The 13214-nt window shown below is 55.2% G+C and overlaps 1 protein-coding gene across 3 annotated transcripts in view; it reads right to left on the reverse strand.

Moving 5' to 3' along the window:
• The window catches only part of ADCY3 (adenylate cyclase 3), a 110246-nt gene that overhangs the window by 48926 nt on the left and 48106 nt on the right, over nt 1-13214 (reverse strand). For all 3 annotated transcript variants that reach the window (XM_077152283.1, XM_077152282.1, XM_077152284.1), the window contains exon 2: nt 7708-7857. In XM_077152283.1, coding sequence (XP_077008398.1) covers nt 7708-7857 — 150 coding nt within the window. The remainder of the gene's footprint in view (nt 1-7707; nt 7858-13214) is intronic.

Consider the following 13214-nt stretch of genomic DNA (forward strand, 5'->3'; position numbering starts at 1 on the left):
GCGGGCCTCCCTGTGGAGGTGCAGAGGGGACACCCGCGGCCCAGGTGGTCAGACACCTGCCCTCCGCGGCCAGCAACAGAGGCCTGAGCACCGAGAGCCCCGCGCCGCAGGACACAGGTCCACAGAGCAGAAACGGGACACGGGCTCTTCCGAAAGGAGGCCCGTTCTACAAAGCGACAGTGAGATTTTTTTTCTTTTAATTGAGAATTAAAGCAAAAAGGCATTTCGATGCCACGCATACCTACGTGTCTCGGTGTGGCCCCAAAGGCACCAACTCGAAGTGGCCCCCAAAACGGGGCCCCTCACCAAGCCTGCTTCAGTTTCCTCTCCTACCAGGACTTCCCACAGCCCTTTTCCAAAGAGTTGTCACATCTCCCATCTCATTTCTATCCCCACAGGGGGTAGAAGGGAGGAAACTGAACTGGGCTTGCGCAACCTCCGTGACTAGCAAGCACTCAGCTCGGAACACTTGGGCACTGACACTCCTGGGATGGAAAACCAGTCCCAGCACCAGGCCCCTGGGACGGTCAGTCCTGAAGCCTGGGGAGGAAACAGCCTCTGCCCTGAGCAGTGGAGAGCCGGCCCCAGCCAGCTCCCACCCTACCTCACAGCCGGTGTGTCCCAGTGTGAGGGCAGCTGACACCACTAAAGGGCTTCACGGTTTCAGACTCGGACCTCAGGGTCATTACTCCACCTGATTCCCAGGCAACCCCAAGATGATGGTGTTGTTTTTAATCCCAATTTTTCAGAAGATGAAACTGAGGGTCAGAGAGGCAAAGTGCCAGTGCCAAACAGCAAGGAAGTGGGGAAGTCAGGGTTTGCTGTTCCCCCAAAAACTGCTGGCGGGGTATTGGATGCAAATCCCAGATCTGAGTTCACCAATGGGGGACTGTGCCACGGTGCAGGTCAGTCACAGGGAGAGGAGGATGTACGGAAAACACGAGCAAGTGCCATGATCTGCGTCTTTTGTCCTCAGGAGCAAGGACAGGCAGCAGCCATTCTGGGCTGCCCCAGGGCTCACCAGGTGTTTTCTGTTTCATTTTTAAAATCAAGCAAAAACCTTTCTAGCCAGGAACCCATTTTATCACACACTATTAAAAGAGGACTTATTTTTAAAAGAAACCCCCAGCTGATGGGAGGTTTTGGTGGTCTCGTCTATACTTTCCTCTGTTCTCAAACTTTTAGCCAACAAGAAGAGAAATAAAGTGGCAGACAATCGGATCGGCCATCTACTGCGCTAAACACTCCACATTTCCTTCCTGGTAACCAGGTGAGATGGGTGGAAGGCCTTGAGACCTCGTTTTAATGCTAAGCTTACTGCTGTAATATATGAGAATAAAACATTACTTTTATAGTGAGGTTAAAATATGGTCAAGTCATTCTTTCAAATCTAAAAGGGAAAAAAAAACCCTCTGTTAGTATTTTTTCCTTTATATTTATCTAATTATACCAAAAGTCATATAATACATTCTGCAAAGGAAAAGAACCTTGTCAGCTGTGACTTGAGCCAAACCAGCTCAAGGCGGGGTGCTCGGGATTGAGTCCTGCCTCGGAGCCTGCTCCCCAGGGCAGCAGTTTTCAAATAGGAACCCATGGGGGAGCTGCAGGGGCGCCAAGGCAAAGAAGTGTTTTCTAGATCAACAAGGCAAATGTCCATGCCTGAGTGTGTGTGCTGTCATTCACTGCTGGCAGGGGACTGAACTGGCTGAATCTCTATAGGAGACAATTTGGCAATAATTGTCAACATTAAAAATGCACATAGCCTGTAATCCAGCAAAAATGCCCTGTAATCCAGCAAAAATGCACATACCCTTTAATCCAGCAATTGCACTTCAGGCTTTTCCTGTTCAGAAATGTGTGCATGTACAACCTGGTGTCCTTATGAAGACATTCATTATGACAACATGTGCAGAAGCAAAAAGACTGGAGATAACCTAACTGCCCAGCTCTAGGAGGTTAAATAAATCACGTTACTCCTGTGGGATGGAATTCGTTGCGCCCATCCACAGGGCTCGCTGGGGAGGGAGCAGCGCAGCTGGGCCTGGAGGCTCTGAGACAGCGGCAGAGGGGGCAGCGCAGGAGTCTGCACACACTTTTGGGGGTAAGGAGATCTCTCAAAGGGATGCAAGGCGGGTAACAGTGGCTGTGGACTGGGGTGAGGTGGCCAGGGGAACTCGCTGTTCATGGTAAACCTTTCTTCCTGCTTTACAGAGTTAGACCATGTGCACGGTGAGCTCCTCAAAAACAAAGTTTAAAAAAGTTTGCATAGCAGTCAGCCTTTGCTTCTTCCCATTACAGAGCAGCTGAAATCAGAACAAGCCTTCCGCCAAAAGCAAACTGCAGGAAATAAAACATAGAAAAAATAAAATCGCTGTTGGAAGGTGTTAGGAGACAGTCAAGGCAGCCGGGGCCCGGGATGTCGGGAAAAGCTCCGTGAGCCTGACACAGTCTGCCCGTGTATGCCAAGGTCAGGGCCGAGAGGGGAGGCAGGGGCGTCGGCGAGAGGCTTCGGGGGCTGGAGAAACGGGGTTGGCGAGCCAAGGGTGCAGGGCAGGCAGGAGGAGAGGGGCTGCGATCCTGGGGAGACAACCACAGAAAAGCGGGCCTGACTTTCTGACCCGCTCCTCCCTGAAGGTGCGGCATGGGTGAGAGGCCCAGAGGCCAAGCAGAAAGCAGCAGCTAAGAGGCTAAACCAAGGCAGGGCGCAGCCGTCTCGTGGTCCTGGGGAGTTCAGGGTCCCCAAGAGCAGGACCAGCTGTTCAGTTAAGACACACCCCCCTGCCCAAACACACACCCACACACACAGGGCTATTTCCTAGGAGTAGGCACAAAACAGAGGCAGACCAGCTCTCATGGGGATGGAACCCGACACCATTCCTACGGCAGGCCCCTGTCTGCCCCTGCCCGTCAGCTGGAAGGAAAGGGAGTCCTCTCGGGGCGGAGACCAGAGGTTCCACCATTTTCACACACGAGATCCAGCCCGGGTGGTTTGGCACCACAGACACCACAAGGACGTGCTGTTTCCCTCGATCCGCCCCCGGGGCCGTGACCCGCTGGAAGCAGGGCCTGGTAGGAGGGGACTTCAGTTGAGGAGTGGCCGGCCTCGGTCAGGATGGGTCTAAATCCTATGACTGGAGACCTTTATAAGAAAACGAAATGCAGACACAGAGGAAGCCAGGGAATCCAGAAGAGAGGGACGAGGCCAGGAGGCCACCAAGGGCACTGCCAGATGACAGCAGAGCCCAGGACCAAGGACCACAGGCAGTTCTCAGGAAGAAAGATAGCCCTGACGCCACTTTGATTTCAACTTTTTCCCGGCCTCAAAACCATGAGCTAATAAATTCCCACTGTTTAAGCCAAGCGGTTGCATGGTATGTGCTTGAGCAGCCAGGAACCTAAAACTCTAGAAAACACTAAGAAAGGGCAGACATGCCAGGAGACGGGACCAAAACTCAGCAGAAACAAAGCAGACCCATCGGTATCCTAGATATAATGGTTGTCAGTCAGGGACTTTTAATTAAATGTTTAACATATTTTTAAAAATAAACAATAATATGGAGAATTTAGCCAGAGAACTGAAATCCATATTTTTAAATCAAATGGAAATTCTAGAACTGGAAAGAAATATAATAACTGAAATTAAAGTTTCAACAGATGAACTCAACGTAGATAGAGTCTGACAGCTGGCTTTTCAACAGAAATGACAGAAGGCAGAGGACAATGGAACAGCACCTTCAGAGTGCTGAAAGGAAAAGCCTGGCAACGGAGAACTCTAAATCCAGGAAAATGTCTCTCAAAAACTGAAAACAAAATAAGTACCTTTTCAGGCAATGAGAAATGGAGTGAACTTACTGCCACTAGAACTGCATCAAAAGAAATTGTAGGGTGGGCCACGGTGGCTCAGCAGGCAAGAATGCTCACCTGCCATGCCAGAGGACCCGGGTTCGATTCCTGGGGCCTGCTCATGTAAAAAAAACAAAAAACGGAAAAAGAAATTGTAAAGAAAATTCTTCAAGAAGATGGAAGCATAGAAATGAACGAATGGAGAACTATGAAGAAGATAAAAATGAGGGTAAATGTAAATGCATATTAACTATATGAGGTATAATAATAATGTCCTATGAGGCCTGAAATATAAATTGAATCAAATATATTACAACAACAGCCAAAAGAGTAGCAGAGACGGGTGCCGAGTGGTTTAGTGGTAGAATTCTTACCTGCCATGCAGGAGACCTGGGTTCGAGTCCGAGCCCACCCACCACCTCCAGCCATCCACGCCCCCCCCCCACAAAAAAAGTGGTGGGAAGACAGGAGAAGGGGTGTTCAATGAAATTAAAGTGTGGTGAGGCCCTTGCATTGTGACTGAAAAGATAAAACTGCTAACTCGGGAGATCTGCAAACGTGCTTTAATTGAAATTTACATTACTTGATTTTTGAAAGATATTTTGATATATTTTGCAAATTACACATCATTCTCAAACACATCAGAATTTTGACCACATGCTAGGTCAAAAGTCAAGTTCCAAAAACTTTCCCAAAGGACTGAAATCATATAGAACATGTCCTTCGACCACAGAATTATCACAGAAATCAATAATAAAAAGGTAACTAAAAAAACTATCTCCACATACTTAGAAATTAATCACTGCATTTCTAAATAACCTGTGGATCAAAGATACCTCAATGGAAATGAGAAAATATTTTGAACTAAATGACAAAGAAAAAATGACCTATCAAAACTTAAGGGATAGGGCGGTGCAGCGGTGGCTCAGTGGCCGAGTTCTTGCCTGCCATGCCGGAGACCCGGGTTCGATTCCCGAAGCCCACACATGTCAAAAAAAAAAAAAAAAAACCCACAAATAAATAAATAAATAAATAAACTTAAGGTTTAAAACTAGAGCTTTGTAATGATGGAAATTGAAAGCATTAAATACATGTTTAGAAAAGAAGGGTTGAACATTTAATTATCTAGGTTCCATCTCAAGTAAGTAAAAAATGAACAGCAAATTAAACCCAAAGAAAATAGAAGAAAATGCTAAAAGTAAAAAAGCATAAATCAACGAATTATATAAAAAAATAAAAGTGCAAAAGAAAAGCAACAAAGATAAATTGTGGTTCACTGAAAAGGCTAAAACCTTGAAAACAAACCAAAAAAACCTTAGCAAGACCAAGTAAGAATAAACACAAAAGGCACAAATTACAAATAACAGTAATGAAAAAAGGAAGAGAACCACAAATCCCACAGAAATAACAATAAAAGGAATTTATTAGAAATGACATTATAGCAAAAACTTGAAAACATAGATGAAATGGGCAAAAAACAAAACAAAAAACCAGAACTTTCCAAAACTGACACAAAAAGAAATGTGAAGTCTGAACAGCCTTATGGTTTATCCCATGAAGACAAGTCCCGCCCCAGAGGGTTTCGCGAGTGAATTCATTTAAGGAATAAACCAAATCTTCCTCCAGCTCTTCCAGGGGTTAGAAAGAGGAAACATTTCCCATTATTTCCTGAGGCCAGCACAGCCTCAAACCCAAACCTGTGAAGGACGTGGAAAGAAAGGGAAGGGACAACCGGTCCTGCTCATGGACACAGCCACAGGAACCCTAAGGAACAACGAGCAAATCGGAACTGAAGGGTGGGGGGGGCAGCACTCCAGACCCCCCATGGCAACAGCGCTTCAGCACGCCCCTGGGAGCTCACCCTTGAAACAGTCTCTCAAAGATTTTATCATCATCTTCACTTTAAATAGAGGGAAACTGAGGCTCACAGAGGTAAGCCCGGTCAGAGCTGGGCTGGAAACCCACATTTCACCCCATCGACGTTTACTGACGCAGCCAGCCCCGTCCCCGCCTCCTGCCCCCTAGCGGGGGCCGCCCTCCTGCCAGCCGGGGTTGGGGGATCCCTGGGCCGCGGGCACCCCAGGGGTGGCGGACCTGCCCAGAGGGAGCGCGGGCCCGGGCGCTGGAAGAGGGCCTCAGGGACGCGCCCTCCGACCTGCCACCGCCTTTCCGAGCTCGACAGGCTGCGAAGCACGGCCGTTGGTCCCCACCCGACTCTCCGGGCCCCTGCGAGACCCCTCTGCGGGCGAAGCAAGCAAGCTCCAAGGGGCAGAGGTCTACACAGAGCGCGCCGGCCCCGGGCTGGGGACAGGCCTTACTCACCACCCAGGCCCTACCACGCACCCCCGGTGCGACGTCAGCCGCCCTGGACTACACAGCGAGGCGCACACCGCCAACGGACGGGCTGAGGAGCCGGCAAATGCTCCACAAAAACGCCACCCAGCCTAGCTAATTAAAGTGCACTGCCTTAAAAAATAAATACATAATGAAGTGCATGGCCTTAAAATGCAGAGAATCCAAGAGCGATGCCTGTGCAAGATGACAGATCAGATGCAAACAAGAAACAAGATGATTTAAAAAGAAAAAACGGGGACGGAAGGCATCGACGTGGCCAGTGAAGCAGGGGTCTGTAAATACATTCCCAGCAGCAGCGCCCTGATGTCACGGGCTCACAGGGACCAAAGGGGGGTGGAGAGATGACTTCCTCAGGGAGAAGGTCAGGGAACCCCATCTAGGACCTGCCTTCTCAAAGAGACCAGCCCAAGATCCAGCCCAGAAGCTTCCAGCTCCCACCGGAACCACAGAGAGCTAGAAGTGCCCAGGGCAGAGGCCAGGTGGCGCAGTGGGTACCTTCAACTAGCACTGCCTGGAGAAGGTGAGTCCTGCCCTCAGGACCCCCTTCAGGCCCAGGGCTTTGGGGAGGGGCCCCGAAACTCCAGCCTGTCCCCCCGAGTGGCAGGGTCTGTGACGGCAGCACCTTCGGGGAACCCGGGGTAGGCAGAACCCCCTCCCAACCACACAGCGGTCAGTTCCCAGCGGGGAGGAGCCCTGGGGTTTGTTTTTGAAGGGGAAATAAACCCATGGAGTACAGGAAATTGGTGGGTGTCATTTCTGGAGACCTTCAAAAAGCATCTGAGATGAAACCAGACCAAAAACTACTTAACAGCCTGAGTCATGAGAACTGGGAGGGCCATTCAGCGGTGGATTAGTCTGGACAGCAGCCAGTAAGCGGAGAGCAGACAGCCAGGCACTGCTCCGGATGGAGAAATGTCAACGGGGGCCCCCCAAGGACCGGCTGGTTTTCCTTCTTGACAAAAGACTTAGGATGGGTAGCAAGCGGGACACTGCCCTGTGGGGCGCTCCTGTGGAGGGGGGAGGCGAGGGAGGTAGTAGGGGGAGGTGAGGGAGGTAGTAGGGGGAGGTGAGGGACGTGAGGGTCTTGCGAGGCTGTGGGAGCAGCCGAGACCCTGCCTGCCCCGCAGAGCCCCCCACGGAGCACAGTCCCCCCGGGAGGGGCTGAGGTTGACCAGGAGGCAGAGGGAGTCAGAGGAGTCATCACTTGAGGTGATGCTGGGGAGAGAAATAATGAAAAACAAACAAACAGAAACTTTCCACCTGAGAAAGGAAATGCAGCAGGTCACTGCGAGGGAGTCCGGCGGCTCTGGAAGCTCCCGAGGCCCAGGTGAGGCTCGCATGGGCCGGGAGCCCGGGGGGCGGGCGGGGTCACCTGGCCAGGGGGGTGGGCCACACCTGCTGCCCAGCGTGCATCTCCCTCCGCAGGCCCCAGCCCCGCACTGAGCTCGGGGTCCCAGCCGCCCCAGGCCCAGGGCCGCCCCCAAGGAGCCCGAGGGCCCCGAGGCTCACCTGCTGCTGGCTCTGCTCCTCCAGGTTCATCTTCACCTCCAGGGACTGGCGGGCCTCCAGGAAAGCTTTGCGGTGCTTGCGGTCCGTCATGTAATAGGACATGACACCGACGATGATGGCGCACAGGTAGAGGAAGACGTTGGCCAGGATCTGGACCCCGGGGGAGACAGAGGACAGTGGTGAAGGCACAGCGTCCGGAAAGGGGACAGAGGGCGGGGGCCCCAAAACCAAAGCCCTGTGTGCAGGCGGTCCAGGGAGGCCCGGGCGGGTGGGACAGGTGGGTCCCTGGGCCAGACCCTGCCACGCTCGCCAAGGATGGGTGGAGGGCGTGAGGGGTCTGCCAGGCTCCCACGAGAGCCTGGGGGCTGGGGCAGCAGCTGCGGCCCACGTGTGTCCCCCCCACCCCCCTACCCTCCCCTACCCCCGCCCAGCTGCCTGCAGTCACCCGTTTCATCCATTTGTGCACCCAGTGTCCATACAGAACCCATGCTTAGGAGGCGCTCTGGGGTGCCGTGCTGCATGTGGGCTGATGGGCGGTCATGCTTCCTGCATGCAGCTGGGTCCGATCCCTGGGGCTTGCGCGCCACCCCTACCCCCACCCCCACATGTCCCCTGGCGAGGGGCTGGCCGGTCTCCCAAAGGGAAGTGGGTGTGGGGCCTGAGCCGTAACCCTGCACTGGCACAGAGGGCTTCCTGGGCATCAGGCACCTCTGCCCTGCCTCCATCCCAGGCCCCCTACAGCCCCCCAGCTGCCCAGGGTCCACTCCCTAACCCCTGCCTCCTGCTGGGGCCTGACCATCAGACCTCATCGGATTCTGGCTCCAGCAGCTGCCGGCTTGGACCCTGGATCCTGGACCCTGGCAGGACCCCATTTGGAGCTCGGACCAGCTACTAATCCCCCCCAGGTCTCTAAGACCACTGCCCATGAGCCTTCTCACCGCAGGCAGCTGTACCCCCTTCCACCTGGCCCTGGCTCCCCAGGTCCTGCTGGGGGCAGGACGGGCACCTCCCCTGCGGGGGCTGGTTTCCCAGGGCAAGTGTACAGTTGAGAAGGGGGAAGGAAGCAGAAGAATTTCTTACTTTCCGGCTTTAGGGAGAGAAAAGTTGGTCCAGGGACACCGTATAGATTGAGGGTGAGTGAAGGGCGCAGGGAGGTCAGTTTAGATTGTTAAACAGGATGGTTCAGCGGGCGGGTGGGGGGGTTGGTGCTGACACTCGTCTTCCCAGAACTCTTGGTTGCACCTCATCCCCTCCAGGCTGATCAATTCTAACCACTAAGGACCCCTCTTTCCCCTGCAACACACCCCCCCACCCCGACCCCAGTACAATGGTCCCAGCACTGAGCCCAGAGGGCACCCGATAACGACCCCTGACTCCATGAACGAATGGGTGCATGCACGTGGCACCCGGCGGGACGTAAAGTCACCGGGCAGGGGCACGAGCTCCTCAGTGGCCGCAGCGTCCACAACGCGCTAAGAGCCTAGGCGGCCCCCATCTGCACCGCCCGTGGATCAGCTCCCACACCTCCCGCAGGGGGCCTTCCCCCCTCTGGTCATCAGCAGCGCTGGCCTCGGGCCACTGACTCATGGGATCAGCCGACAGGACAACTGGCTAATTAATCTAGATAACTGGAAACACCTAAGAGCTGCCAGCTTCTGCTCGGTTCAGACAAAGCAAATCAAACAAGCCACACGCTGGGGCTCCCAGCCAGGGCCCCGCCCAGGGCCAGGAACTGCAGTCCAGGTGCCACCCTCCAGCAGGGACGGGTGGCCTTGGAAGTCCCTGCCCACCACACCAATTTCGAGTGGCGAGGCTGGGCCCGCTGAGCCCAGGCAGGGTCCAGACACAGGAGCCCGGGTGGGAGGAGGGTCCAGGCTCACAGGATTGAGTGCTGGGGCCACGAGGGCAGCAGCACTTAGAGCAGAAGCCAGGCATCTGGGCCCCCCACATGCCCAGCCGCACTTTTGCACAAAGGCCACCCAGGGGCCAGGGGCCTGCCTCTGGCCACAAACAGTCTCAGCTGTCACAAGCTGAGGAGAGAGCTCTGCACCCTGGAATATTCCTGTCTCTCCCTCCTTTCCACCCACCCCTTAACCCGCCTCAGGCCCTGCCAGCCAGGCCCCCTCAGGGGACAGAAGGGATGGGCTCTGTAAGCGCCCAGCTGGTACAGGAATTACTGTTAGCAGTCCTCAGGGTGTCTGTCTACGAAAAAACAGACCTGATGCGCAGTCATTCAGAAAGCAAACATGGCACGAAAGCTTCAAACCGATCACAACCAAAGATTACAAAGAGGGATTGAGGTTTGGCTTATGTCTGGTGGCTCTCTATGCAGGACAGCATTTCTGTCGTTGGACTATGTGTATTTAAAAGTAAAATCCACATCTGCACTTCACCTGTGGTATGGTACAGAAAATAAACTCAGGAGGGGCCTGGATTTTGGCTCTGCCACTTGCTACCTGGGACCTTCCAAGCCAGGGAACCTGTCTGACCTTCAGTGTCATCGTTTACGGACTGAGGGGTGGATGGACTCACAGCTAAGGCCTCACAGGTCCCAGCACTGTCTGCTCCTTTTCACTTCTGAGGGCCAAGGATGGGATTTGAGGAGACCTGCAAAGCTGTCTCGGGCACAGCCAGACTAAAGGGACAGTCCTGGGCTGGCCAGCGAGCCCCACACCTGTGGGCTCCTGAGCAGTGCAGTCGAGGCACCCCACCCTCTTCCCGCTTTCTTGGTCCACGTCGGCTCCGAGGAGGCCGGGGATGTAGGACCTGAAGGGCCTGCCCAGGCAGGGGGCTCCAGGCGCCTCCCACTGAGCTCACTGTTTCCAGACACTGTTCGGGGGCCCCAGGCCTTGGGTTTCTTAGCTCACCAGTCATCTAGATCGGCTGTGGCTGAGCAGGACGGCGCCTCTGCCCTACCCCAAAGGAACTCCAGGCTCACTCTGCAGAAGGAAGGTTCTGGGGTGACCAGACACTGCTGCATGGGTGATGGAAGGGGCTGTGGGCACACGCGCCCAGGGGTCCCTGGGGGGACAGCAGCACAGTGGGCTCCACCCTGGGGGGGGGGGCACAGCAAATCTCTCGAAGAGCCCCTGGTGATGCTCAGCGCAGCCAGCACCGGGACCCTCTCTCTTGGCCTCAGTTTCCCTGCATGTACCATCACCTCAGGGGCGCAGCATGACACCCTCAGCTACGGGCCCCCACCTGTCAGCACCCCCTCATTTCAGCTTCACGACCACCTGTGAATGCAGTGACGGAATTCCAATTCGGGTTTCCAGACTTATGCAAGGTCTCAAAACTGGAGGACAAGGCCCCTCCCGGCACCCAGATCCTGCTATGCTGTGGCTCAGATCCCCACCCTAGAAGCACGCCTTGGGTTACTAATTTACATACATGTAACCCCACTTTTTTCCAGAAAGGATATCAGGCATTTTTTAAAAACTAAAACTCAGAAACTGTCATGAAGACAGCAGCCACAGAGCCCTTCCACATGGACTGTACACGTTTTTAATTGGAAGTGGAGACATCTATGGTTTTCCGCAGCTTCCGTACATAATGGGGTCATTATCTTTAAGCTCTTGAAACTCATAAATTTCTGGCTTCATATTTGTAAGAGTGCATCTCCCTGGCAGAGGGCACCCCCCCATGCTTGCAGGAACAGCCATGGCTGGGGGGGTGGAGGGTGACGGGGGGTGACAGGACTGGCAGGGCTGTGGGGTCCCCACCGTCCTCTCATTTTCCCAAAACAAACCAGTAATTGTTGCTTCTCTAGTATGGGTGCTGCAGATGAGGGGGGTGCGCACATGAGCGGGAACGCGCTCAGTTCACTATGACAACGGCCTTCTCCAAGCCGGCGCCCCTGCCTGGAGGGATTTTGCGGGGCTCCCACCCCCAGCGCAGGAGGGGGCGGCCTTGGGGAACTGTCCCTGCCCGTCAGGGCTGCCTCCCTGCGCCTGGGCCGCGGGGTGGGTGCACAGTGCGGCAGGGCCGCCCCTCCCGCCTCCGGCCCTGCAGCTCGGGGGACCCCCTTCCCCCAGCCCCCCCCACACGCTGGGCTTCGCCCCTCCCCGGCTCTCTGGAAGCGACTGACCCCCAGCCCGGAGTCCCCAGAGCCCATCTCGGGCCTTGCTGTCACCAGGTGCCCGGGAGCCCACGGCCGTGGGCAGGACCGATGCGCGTGGACCCGGCCCCCAGGGCGCCCCCCGCCCAGACTCCCCAGCCTCTGACCCGCCGCCAGGAGGCCCAGCCTTCCAGCCCCCCTCCTTCCAACGCGGCCCTCGCCGCCTCCGCTTCTGTTAGTGCCCCCCCAACCCCCCCACCCCCATGAACAATGAGGAACGATAAACATGGGGATGAGGCTTGGACACGCCTGGGCGGACCCCCAGCTAGGGCAGGGCAGAGGGGGACAGAGTGGACAGGGGGTGCAGAGAGAGTTCCCAATGACGGCCCGGCCAATGGGGATGGGGGTGGGGCCCGCTGCACCAAAGACCTGGGGCCTCCAGGGGGCGGGGTGCCACCCCCCCACCCCCCCTTCTGCCCCCTCCCCTGCAATTATCAAGGCTCCCCTCCAGGTGCGGTTCCTGCAGCTGATGCCCACAGGCAGCCTCCCAGCGGGAGAAGGGGCCTCCCCAACAGACCGACAGACCGCAAGGGGTCGGGGGAAGCCGCTGCCCCAGCCGGCGCCTGCAGCCGGAGACTCTCTCTGCTGACAGAGGGGCCCAGCCAGGCGGTCTCTTTATTTGTAGATTTTTAAAATGTTTTCCTAAATCTAAACTTATCTTCTGTAAATAACTCATTTTGAAAAGACTGTTTTTTTAACATGACAATTTTAAAATGTTGAATAAAATGAATCTCCCAAGTGGCTAAACATTCAGACTAAGGCTGCGTCTAACCCAAGCGGGCCCAAGAGTGTTTACGATACTCCAGGCCAGAACTGCAGCTGTGAGAAAATTCCCCGACAGGCACATTTTCCATCGGCCCACGGCGGGCAGGGGCTGCTCCAAGCAGGGCCCTGAGAGGGAAGCCACCCCACAGGAAGCAGGAGGGTCACCTCTTCCCACAGGCTCAGGCTAGCCTGAGGATTCCAGAACATTCCAGAACTGGGCAGGTGAAACAGAGGGAGAGACAACTGCTCCTGGGTGTCAGGGTTGGCTGGAGGCCATGCTCAGGGGCCTCAGGTGCCCGCTACCTGGGGCAAGTCTGCACTGGAGCCCCTCGTCATTAAAACTTACTTAAATGTTTTGGAAAACCTCCCCAGGGAGCTGTCGGGCTGGAAGGAGCAGGGGAGAAGTTAGCTCCAAAGGCAGCTCCTACCCCAGAGCCTGCCGTGACCACCAGACAGTGGGGGGAGGCTCCCCACCTCCAGAACCCAGCTCTCTGCAGACCCTCGGAGGGGTCACCTGCAGTGGCTCCATCCCAGCTGGGATGTCCCCTCCGTCCCGGACCCACCCACCCACCCGCTACACTTTCCTGTTTGAAGATCCTGCAGCGAATTACCTGCATTTAACATT

This window comes from Tamandua tetradactyla, chromosome 3 (genome assembly GCF_023851605.1).
Source record: "Tamandua tetradactyla isolate mTamTet1 chromosome 3, mTamTet1.pri, whole genome shotgun sequence".
Classification (NCBI taxonomy): Eukaryota; Metazoa; Chordata; class Mammalia; order Pilosa; family Myrmecophagidae; genus Tamandua; species Tamandua tetradactyla.